This window comes from Erythranthe guttata, chromosome 7, assembly GCF_056151865.1.
Source record: "Erythranthe guttata isolate IM_541 chromosome 7, IM_541, whole genome shotgun sequence".
Classification (NCBI taxonomy): domain Eukaryota; kingdom Viridiplantae; phylum Streptophyta; class Magnoliopsida; order Lamiales; family Phrymaceae; genus Erythranthe; species Erythranthe guttata.
Window position 1 is genome coordinate 14,942,976 of NC_142539.1, and position 12,207 is coordinate 14,955,182.

General features: G+C 34.8%; 2 protein-coding genes across 2 annotated transcripts; one reads left to right on the forward strand and one right to left on the reverse strand.

Moving 5' to 3' along the window:
* Window positions 1-4,515, forward strand: LOC105961464 (acetylajmalan esterase 2). The gene is made up of 5 exons (XM_088821041.1): window positions 1-348; window positions 2,192-2,407; window positions 2,855-3,003; window positions 3,110-3,383; window positions 4,168-4,515. The coding sequence occupies exons 1-5, from the start codon at window positions 72-74 to the stop codon at window positions 4,377-4,379; spliced, it is 1,128 nt and encodes a 375-aa protein (XP_088677167.1). The 5' UTR covers window positions 1-71; the 3' UTR covers window positions 4,380-4,515.
* Window positions 4,516-8,125: 3,610 nt separating this feature from the next.
* LOC148769801 (uncharacterized) lies at window positions 8,126-8,698 on the reverse strand. The gene has a single exon (XM_088820365.1). It carries the CDS (start codon window positions 8,696-8,698, stop codon window positions 8,126-8,128), a length of 573 nt encoding a protein of 190 aa, XP_088676491.1.
* Window positions 8,699-12,207: the final 3,509 nt, after the last annotated feature.

Sequence of the window (12,207 nt, forward strand, 5' to 3'; positions counted from 1 at the left end):
TGAGGTAACCGATTCTCTCTCTCTCTCTCTCTGTAAAAGAAGCAAGATTTTCCATTTCTTGGCAAGCAAGCATGAAGATCCAAGTTCATGAGAATCGAACATGTTTCTTCTTCTCATTCTTCGTTGTATGTTTTTCATTTTTGATCCGAACTTCACACCAACAGAATACCACGTGTCCATTTCAGTATATATACCACTTTGGAGATGGAATCACAGATATTGGAAACTCGATTAGGGTTCTTCCTTTCGGCCCTTTTCTTCCTTCCACGCGTCCGCCTTATGGTAGAACTTTTCCGGGTCGACCAACTGGTCGTTGGTCCGATGGCCGTGTCGACGTTGACTTCATAGGTATGAGAATAAGATGCATGCATCTCACCTAATTTATATATATGTATATACATAATAACTTAACCCGAGTGAATTGCAAATTAAATTACTTTAATTTTATTTTTCCGAATTACCAAAAAATGTTATCGTTTATATTTATTATGACCACTCCAATTACGCAGCGCAGATAGAATTTAGTATAAGGGTGACCCGAAAATTTAGAGGGGTTCGAGGACAGCGTCCTCGAAATTTGTTTTAGTGGTATTATAACACAATCTTTAGTAACAAAAATATAAACTATAGTTAAAATAGGGAAAATTACAGTTTATGTCCCTAAACTTTACCACTAAAACGATTTATGTCCTCAAACATTTCAATCCACGAAATATGTCCTCAAACTTGCCACTTTTGATCACTTTATGTTCTGCCGTTAACGTCGGCAGCTAACTTTGACGGAAATAGCACGCGTGGCTCACGTGACGTCTATGTGGCCGTTAAATGTCGAGCTGTACAACACCCAGTGCCTACTTGGTCGACGAAACGTGATGTGGAGCGACACGTCATTATCCTCCCCTATTTCTATTCTAAAATCCCTAATTCTCCATAACCCCAACGAACCCGTAAATCCAATCCCTAAAACCCCATTTCGAATCCTTCAATTGAGGTGAAATTCGAAAATAGCAGAATCGTCTATGAATCCATGGCCATTTTTCGTGGTGTTTTTACCTGCAAAATAGCTCAATAAACAAATGTCGAATGTTTCCTCGATTTCACTTTCATCTTCGGGCTGAAATATCATGTCTTCTTCCACTTCGTTGGGGAAGTCAGGGAGCTGGAATCCGTTCTTGGGCACTCTATTGTTGGAGAAAAAAGAATTATATGCAGCTTTGACAGGTGATGCATGTTTTTTTTTTTTTTTCCGGAATTGGTTCAGACATTTTGTCGAACACCTTCTGGGCAGATTCTGAAACTGCCGAGTTGAGTAGAATTTGTGCCATCTTTACCATCCTTGTGCTCGCTTCATCGAGACCACAAGGGGCACAAGCATCAGCAGGCGAAGAATCACACGACCCCAACGTTCTAGAGACGGAGTTGGGAGAAGAATTAAAGCTTCCTCTAAAATCTTTTTTAGAACCAGAAGAGGAGTCGCGTTTACCTTCTTCCTCTCGATTGCAGGCATGTGTTTGCACGTGAATCTGTTGTTCTTTGAGAAGGGAAAAACTCTTCAAATGTGAGAATGTTTGGAATGAAACGTGATTTGGGATTTGGGATTTGGGATTTGGGATTTGGAAGAGTGAGTTAGAGGAAATTAGTATATTCTTGTGCCACGTCAACATTTAATATTCAATATATTATTCCACGTCACATTTAACGGCCACATAGACGTCACGTGAGCCACACGTGCTATTTCCGTCGAAGTTAGCTGCCGACGTTAACGGCAGAACATAAAGTGATCAAAAGTGGCAAGTTTGAGGACATATTTCGTGGATTGAAATGTTTGAGGACATAAATCGTTTTAGTGGTAAAGTTTAGGGACATAAACAGTAATTTTCCCGTTAAAATATTTTAAACTAAACCATACTATATCTAAAATATAGTTGTAGAACCTCATTAATGTATATATTATGCCATAAATTTGAATGATAGATTAAGTATAGGTGGGCTAGGTAAAGTGTAAATACGAAAAAACCCCTTATTTTTTTGGAAATTACATACCCTTGCAGTTTGTAAATTTCTTACATCCACCCCTACAAAATCTACAAATTTCAAGAGGTTGATGTAATTATAAAAAAGTACTGAAGGGCTTTTTCGTAAATAGACCTTCAAATATTTAACGGAATTTATGCTTTCGGTCGATTTGCAGCTGCTGATCTAGGCTTGCCAAACATTGTACCTTATTTGTCAATGGGTGGTTCTACCAGTAACGATGGAGTCATCTTTTCAGTTGCAAGGAGTCCAGTTTTAAACCCATTATTTTTCAAATTAAAGGGCGTTGACTTTCCACCTTATGCTGTTTCTCTTGGGGGTCAACTAAGATGGTTTAAAGCTTATCTTTCATCCATTTGCTCAACACCACAAGGTACATTATTATAGTATATATTGTATAGATATTCGATAAATTAATAACATTGTTTAAATAATAATTTATTTCAATCTCATCTTAGTTACGACGTGCTGTGCTGGATTATTAATTCAACAATTTAATTATCCACTAACTTAACAGAATTTTGTAGTCACGATTGTATTAATTTATACAAGTTTAACTGTATATTATTATATTCACTAATTAACTAGAGTTTACTTCGTTGGTGAAATCCACTTATTTAAGATAAATTAACACTACTCGTGTTCTTTGAATAAAATCGCCTTCCGTCGACCACTTACTAATTACTATTAATGGCGTTAATCATTTATCGAAAAAGATGGAGTCGTGGAAAGAAAAATAAAAATTAAGGGACTTTTGCATAACACGTGAGAGTTATACTATAGATCGTACTTAACAATAATTCGATTTGTTGTATACCAGATTGTGCCGTTAGACTTGCGAACTCCCTTATAGTTTTGGGAGATATTGAAGGCAATGACTATGGCTATCCGTTGGCGCAGGGCAAGTCAATTCAAGAAGTCAACACTTACGTGCCGTTTGTTACACGAGCTCTTATCGAAGCTGCAACTGTAATTAATTACATTTATTTATATAATTATTTCGACATATGCAATAATTGTCGATTAAATTGATTTTGAATAATGTAACAACTAATTAATTACGTTCGAAAAACAGGAACTGATCCGAATGGGGGCCACACGAGTAGTAATTGCGGGAAGCGTTCCAGTTGGATGCTACCCTTATATTCTTACAGCATTACAAACGAACAATGCAGCAGCCTACGATAATTTAGGATGTCTGAAGAGTGTGAATGATTTTATCGTGTCGAAAAACCAACTTCTCCAAGAAGCCGTTACAAATCTCGCTGCACAATTTCCCAATGTCGGCGTATATTATGGCGACCTGTACGGACCCGTGCAAACAATTATTCAACAGTCATCTGTTTCAGGTGATTTTTTTTTTTTACCTTGTTTCGAAAACTTTTTCATAATATATAATTTAACTACTACAGTAAAAACCTCTAGTGACACTAAAATTACAAATAAATAGAACATTACATCCATTCTGGAAATTCTTACCGTTGAATTACTATCTCAAATAAAATGTTAAGTTGTTACTGAAATGTTTCATTTAATATTAGGGTAAATTATACCTAGACTTCTGAGGTATGCTAAAATAACTTTAAGGTCCCTGTGGTAGTTATAATTACAACCACACCTCTCAAACAATTACCAAGCCAAGATTTTATGTTATGGAGGGCAATATGAAATTTATTTGTTTTCCGCAAGAGTCGTTTATGCTATCATAGATGAAATCTTTTGAATCCGATATAAAATATTAATGATCTAATTAAGAAATGTTAGGTGGACCATGCCACTCGCTCCTTAGCTATACGTTGTCTCCACCACTGCCCGAACTAATAGTCCGTTAGAACTCTAATGAAATAATATATCCAATGCATTATCCTGTTAGGGATTCCGACGATGTTTCAGGGGTTGATTGTAATTATCGATACCACAAGGATCTTATAGTTATTTTAGCATACCTCAGGGGTCTAGATATAATTTACGCTTAATATTAATATCTTCAATACTTACCTTTATCTTCCGACGAATTCGCAAAATGGACAACTAAAATTGTTCCTATTTCATCTCTAGCTCGATCGTTTTATTTGCTTAACACTTAATTCTCAAACTAATCATATCAAATTATCTTGCATTTAAATTTATGAGGGAACATGACGCTGAAAGCTTGCTGTGGAATTGGAGGAAAATATAATTACAATAGTCGAAGGTTTTGCGGAAGTCGAGGGGTTCCGGTTTGCGCAAATCCAGACGAGTACATCTATTGGGATGGCTTACACTTTACTCAAGAGGCTTACGCTCGGTACACAGATATTGTGGTGCAGCCATTTCTTCCGGTTCTCGGCTGCATATCAAATTAAGTACTTTTATATATATCAAGAAATAATAAATATTAAGATATATGGGTCGCTATGAAATAAATGTTGAAAATATACTTTGTATTTTTCTATAATGATATTTATAAATAATAACTAGGCTTGAGTTTGAGGAAGTCAAGAAGCATTCTAGTATTTTGATAACCCTTTTCATTTCTTAAGAACTTGACGAATGAAGTAAGTATTATTTTTAGTAGAGTTGGGACTGGGTTGGGTGGGTCGATTACATGTCTAAGAACCGACCTATCCGACAAAACCAATTTTATAACTTAGAAATGAAAACCAGCCGACCTAACCTTTGTACGTCAGTTGATGGTTGACAACCGAATATTTTGGTTTCGAAATGGGTCGGTTGATGGGTATGCTCACGCCACCTAGTCCACTTTAAAAAAAATCCATATTTTGCAGTAAAAGTATGCTTATTTTGCGTGTCATTACACAATCATCAATTACCATTTCAAAATAATTAATAACAACTCGACAAATAATATAATTCCGAAATCGCACACTGTGCGCGTGAGAGACACGAGTTGCCTCAGGGATGTCTTTGCCTCGACTTTGCTTATACAAGGGGCATGGGTATTTTGTTTTTTAACAAGGGGATATTTGACAATTAGATATTTCACAAGGGTGCTATTTGCAATTGACTCTACTTAAAGAATACGCAAAAATGAGCTGTTCCTTTATCTAAGATGATTCAATCTATGCTACACGGGTGTAATATACCAGGTAGATCTTTACCATTCATATGCACACAAAAACACACATCCACATATATTGATGTATATGTTGGTATAATTATAAACAATCTGCGTAAACGAAAAAATACTTACTTGTTTGTCGACAAGAGGAATTGTCAAAAACACAAAGAACGATCGAGACTTGCCAAAGCAATTCCCTTAAGACAATATTTCCGGGCTGTCAACGGTGCACAGTCTCTTCCCGGTAGTCTCCCAAGGTACAACGATCGGTTGTCGAATATTTGCACGAATATTCAACCCACGGCGAACTTGAACAACGAATGGAACTTTGACGAAGAGAAAGAAAAATATGAAGAACTATCTCTCAATTGCCGATTAAATTCAGTCCAGAATTGGTCAGATTCTGCCTTTATTTATAGGTTGTAGAGATCCATTCACAGAGGGATGCAATGGTTGGAGAAGAAGCAAAGAGATGTGTCTGTTCTTTTTACCGAGTTCAAAAAACGTAAGAAAATTAATTGGTCATGGGCCAATTATTAAATATTTGGTTTGGGCCAAATATTTTATTATTTAAACTTTGGGTCAACTAATTTAACTAATTACTAAATGTCCCCAAAAGTAATATTTGTGGACACTTAAACCCAAACTAGTCCTATCACTCGATCACATCCAGCGCACATTTTTTGAACTTTAACCATTTAATCAAGACAATTTTCATTCACTTACTTCATGATTATGATCAAGTAAATAAATGAAATTAATCTTTTCATAATTTAATTAATATTACTCAATATTAATTATTGGAAATCATGAAAATTCCAACAATCCCCCACATGAATAAAATTGTTCTTTCAATCTTATCGCATAAGATATATTTGTCAAAATTCCTTAGTGAATAGTACATCATCGGGATAGGTGAACTGTTTCATCTTGAACCTTCCCTAGTTAAAGCTTATCGGATTTACTTAGCCAATCGGTGAATTATTTCATCTTGAACCGTCGGCTGTTTGTGTAAACCAAGACAATAAACTTAACACTATACTAAACGAACTTGTTCAAATTCTCGGTTGTGTTCGTTTTGGCCCTGAACATCCTCGGGTTCTGCGAGTGCTTTAGAGAATTCCAGCCTTTAAGAATTCTCAACGAGCCGACCCAGCTCACACTAACATAGGTGACCGCATCTATAAAGAGTATCCTACTATACCCCACTTGTAATTTACAAGATATAGACGTCATTAAAAGCAATAGCTTAACCTTTTTGAACGTCGTAGGTTGCACTTATTGCATCATAGGAATAAGATAGAGTTAAAACTCCTAAGTGCTCCATTCATTTAAGTTACACAGAACTGGTTGTCCTATTGAACTTGGTCCGTGGGATCTCCAGTCGCCAAATTAGGTTTCCGTATAAGGTAACTTAGTTATTTAGGCTTTAAAATTATTCCCCTCGACGCACATTTAACTCTCTCGCTAGATAATCCTTATTAAATGGATCCGCTCGGTTATCTATGGATTTCACAAAATCAATTATTTCATTCGAGAGTAAATGTCTCACATTATAAGTTTACGACGAATATGTCGAGACTTATTAAAGTATAAGAGCAATTATTAATTGATTATATTCAATTATATTGCCTCACTATATCCCTCAATGGATATACAAACATATGTAACTTGTAGTCAAATACCCCCACATTTTGAGATATTTATAGTTCAATTATATATATTTCCATAACTCATAAGGAATGTTCATCTTGTGTGAAACTCTATTTAATATGTCATTAGACACACAAGGAGTTTCCCCCACAAGTTGTTCGGTAAACTCAAGTTTAATCGTGTCTTTATATCATGATTTTCCATTTGACTACCCCATTTGATGTGAATAGGGTGCAATGATTTTTCCATGCACACAAATAAATTACTCATATTATCCGCTCTATCGGAATTAAGAAGTTATCTTCTTATTTTGTATTTCACAAATATGCATTTGCTACCTTTTTATCAAACTCAAAATTTTAAGAATTTTAATTTTATTGAGAAAATACTCACAATATGATTTGACAGAATCATATTGCACCGTTTAAATCAAGAACTAACTTATAAAAGTTTTGAAAACAAAGAAATCAAGCACCACTCATGAGTGCTTATTTGAAGTATAAATAAATATTGATTATGCCCAAATTCAACCAAGTCATTGGATTGAAAACAATATTGTTTCAAAAGAAAGAATAAAATATTTATATGATTTAATAATTTTAAATTTCATACAAACTTGAAGTTCTTACAACTCTTATCACAAAATGCAAATAAACTAAAAATTATTAATATAAATGTAGTAGCTTAGTTCTTGCCGATAACGGCTACGTTCGCCTTAAAAAGACCGTCACATAGGTACCCTTTTCCGACGTAGAACCCTCCTTTGGTTAGCACAAATTTTTCCGACTCAAAAGCCAACTTGAAACCTTTCTTGGTTATGATAGAACCACTGATTAAGTTCTTCCTAATATCCGGAACGTGTAGCACATCGTTCAAGGTAACTTCCTTTCCGGAAGTGAATTTTAGAATCACTTGTCCTAGTCCTTCAACCACCGAATAAGCATCATTTCCCATGAAGAGCTTTTGTTCTTGTTCCAACTTTTTATAGGAGGAGAACATGCTCTTGTCATAGCAAATGTGACGAGTTGCCCCGGTGTCTACCCACCATCCTCGAGTATCGCTCAATAGGTAGGCCTCTGTTACGACTGCCGAAAGGTGCATATTGTCGTCCACGGTGACATTTGCTTCATTTTTATTGTTTTCTTTGCGGTGGCGGCAATCCTTCGCAAGGTGTCCATTCTTTCCACAAACAAGGCACGCTCCGGTGAACCTCTTATTTTTCTTGTTGTTCGGTCCTTTGTTAAATGAAGGACCCTTTCGCTTGTTGCTCTGCTTCGAGCTCTCCACTACGTGTGCCTTAGCCACGTATTGACCACCCTTGTCGGTAATTTTATTATCCTCCTCGGTCTTGAGCCTTGCTATGAGTTCCTCCATCGTCTATTTGGCAACCGATTTCTTGTGCCTTAGGTAGTGTTTGAACTCCGTCCAACTCGGTGGAAGCTTTCCAATTATGGAAGCCACTTGATAAGATTCACTCACCTCATGACCCTCGGCGAGAATATAGATCATGAGTTGGAGTTCATTCACTAGCTCACTCACAGTTTTGCTATCGACCATTCGATAAAATTGGAATTTGTCCACTATAAATTTCCTATAACCCGCATCTTCAGACTTGTATTTCTTGAACAAACTATCCCACAAAAGTTTAGCAGTCTTTATAGGACTATAAACTTTGTACAACGGTTCGTCCAAGCAATTCAAGATGTAGTTACGGCATAGGAAATCAGAGTGACTCCACGCATCGATGGCTATGAAGATTTCCTTGTTATTTTCGGGAGTTTCTCCTTCCTTCGCCTTTGGTGCCTCCTCATTGAGAAATTTTGCCAAATTCATGGTAGTAAGGTAGAAGAACATTTTGTTCTTCCAAGTAGCAAAGTCCGTACCCGTGAACTTGTTTGGTTTTTCGGCCGCGCCGACAACCTTTGGAGTGATTTCATTGATTGAAGCCATCTACACAAATGGTTCAATACAATTAAACAAAAGTCTAAAAGATACCACTGGTTAAAAAATTCATAACTCAAGTAATTTATAAATACAATTTTGCAACAGATTACATAAAAGTTATAAATTGATTTAACTTCTACTGTAAATACACAAACTGTAGAAGAAACTTTGTAAACCAGAAATAGTATCGTTGCATAAACCACAAATATATATTGCAATCTTTTAATGCAAAATAGTAACTAAAGCAGAAATTCATTTTTACATCTTTTAAATATTCTGCACAATAAAGTTAGTTACTCGAACTGACATCTTCTCACAGATTATGTTAAATCATTATACTAATTTACCTTAGTGCTGTAATTAAAAACACACTTGTCACATCAAACCAAATTGATTTAACACTGATAATATGAATTTTAGCCCTGTATGCAAATTGACTATTAAATGCAAAAGATAATAAAAATTTGTAATTATTGACGAAGCTCTTCACAGGAGGACAAAATTACATTAGTAAACCAAGAATTTTAATTAGCAGATTTCAAATTAGAAATAAACTTTTGCAAAAGGTTTGAGGCATAAGCAATTAACTAAAACAGTAATCAATTACAATATACCTTTAAACAACTTGTTCGCAAATATTAACATTTGCGTATATTTTAATAACATTGTTGATTTTTTAATAAAAACACAGATTCAAAATATTAGCAAAGTGTGGACAAACAAATATAGATTACGCAGAAGTTAACAAATTGAAACTGAATATTGTCTTAAGATTGTTGGTATAATTATAAACAATCTGCGTAAACGAAAAAATACTTACTTGTTTGTCGAAAAGAGGAATTGTCAAAAACACAAAGAACGATCGAGACTTGCCAAAGCAATCCCCTTAAGACAATATTTCCAGGCTGTCAACGGTGCACAGTCTCTTCCCGGTAGTCTCCCAAGGTACAACGATCGGTTGTCGAATATTTGCACGAATATTCAACCCACGGCGAACTTGAACAACGAACGGAACTTTGACGAAGAGAAAGAAAAATATGAAGAACTATCTCTCAATTGCCGATTAAATTCAGTCCAGAATTGGCCAGATTCTGCCTTTATTTATAGGTTGTAGAGATCCATTCACAGAGGGATGCAATGGTTGGAGAAGAAGCAGAGAGATGTGTCTGTTCTTTTTACCGAGTTCAAAAAACGTAGGAAAATTAATTGGTCATGGGCCAATTATTAAATATTTGGTTTGGGCCAAATATTTTATTATTTAAACTTTGGGTCAACTAATTTAACTAATTACTAAATGTCCCCAAAAGTAATGTGGACACTTAAACCCAAACTAGTCTTATCACTCGATCACATCGAGCGCACATTTTTTGAACTTTAACCATTTAATCAAGACAATTTTCATTCATTTTACTTCATGATTATGATCAAATAAATAAATGAAATTAATCTTTTCATAATTTAATTAATATTACTCAACATTAATTATTGGAAATCATGAAAATTCCAACAGTATATAGATCAACGGTAAAAATAAACCCAATGTAGTCTTCACCATGTGTAGCATAGAAATAACCGAATATATGGAAGAATTTATTTGAATGATTTGTGGTCATTAACGCATTAGCTTCCAAGGTACCACCAATTAATATTCCTACACAATCTTATTTGATTAGGCTCCTGTCATTATTAGAAAAAGGTGTTCTGGTTTTCGACCAACTAGGGGATGACACGTGTCCTTCTAAATGTTTGGTCTTCCAAGGCAATGGGATATTTTTTGAGGAAATCTTTTCGCTGAAAATTTGAACCTGAATGTTATGCGGGGAAGATGTGGGCAGGCCTGCCCCTAGGCATAGGCAAATTAGAAGAGTGCCGGCTCAAACTTTTATATATTATGTTAGGGCCTAAATTACTATATTTTGTTACAATTAGGCCCCTAAATCTGAATCATTTATTATATTTTTATATAAATAACGAAAAAAATACAAATGTAGCTCAAATTTTTTTATAGAAATAAAATATAATGTTAATAATTTTTATATTTATACATTTTTTTTGTGAGCATCATTTCTTATTTATATATGCAAAAATTAAGCACAAAATAGCGTATTATATATTGTTGTCGATCTTTATTAGAGATAGTAGTGAAGTTGACTTGATGTGTTGAATGATCATCGACGGAGATGAATTGGCTATTGATGGTTGGGAAAAGGGTAAGAACGATTATTTCGTTGAAGATAACATGTTTAAATAGGTTAGACGATGCGTAATAGCTAGTATCGTAGAGTGGCCCTCTAACCCTAGGGTCGGCCGTGCCTATACTATATATATTTTAAGTCACTGCATTGAATAAATGATATATGGTGAATTTTCTTGTAACTAACTTCATTTACAATGAAGGCTCACATATATGCTTATATAGATATAATTTTTCCTTTTAGTAGTTTCATTGCTAAATATTTTCATCAAGAGGTATTATTTTCCTTGTTCTGGTCAACAAAGTTTTTAATAACGCCTTCATGTACTCTCGATGTTGTTTCACGGACAAACAATATATAAAATGGAACTTATAGTATATGTTACAACAATATAAATTAATATGATCAAAACTTGTACTATTTTAATAAAGGCGCGATTTGCTAAAAAGCCCTAAGCGCTAATAGTCTTTCAAATCAGGACAGTCGCACTTTTAGAATTTGCTAAAAGTCGTCATTTATTCTTCAGGCGTCTTCATCCTGTCTTCCTCCGTCAGATTTAATTTGTTCCACCCCATCAAATGTGTTTCACCTCTGCTTCCCGCTTCCATCGTCGATGCTCTGCCACACAGAGGCACACGCACACACAATCACAAACCTACATACACACATAAGTAACCATACACACACACACACACATATGATTTTGGTTACACGCGTTCATCTCCGCTGTAACCTAATAATTATGGAAAGCAAAACGGAAAAATATGAAAAATTGTTTTGTGTTGGTGGTGATGTACATGTACGCACCAGAGATTTAATTTTTTTTTTCTTCAGCTTAATTAACTAAGCGGTGTAACTAAGTTATGCAAATAAGCTTTCTAATTAAGTTGTCCAACTTCATAATAAAATTACGTGAAATACATGTATTTTTGCTATTTTTTTGCTCATTAATGTAACTAAACTATGTTTATAAGTTTTATAAGTTATCTGTGTAGGTTGTGTATGTGTTGTGGGATGCATCTATTAGTGCTTTAGTTTTTTCTTCAGTTTATATTAACTAAGTGGTTCTTAATTAAGATAACTTAGTTGTTGCTTATTAATATAACTCAATTGTTGCTTATTAATATAACTGAACTATACAAATCACCACGTCATTGGTACTGTTAGTCTTCAATTTCGTTAAAAGGGGAGCGCACAAGGATTTTTAGTAAAATGACAAAATCCGCGTGTCCTTATAACTATAGAGAATATTTCTTAAGGGCTTCCAACTAATTTCCCATTTAATAAATCTAGAAGGTTTTTTTTTTCTTAAGGGAATTG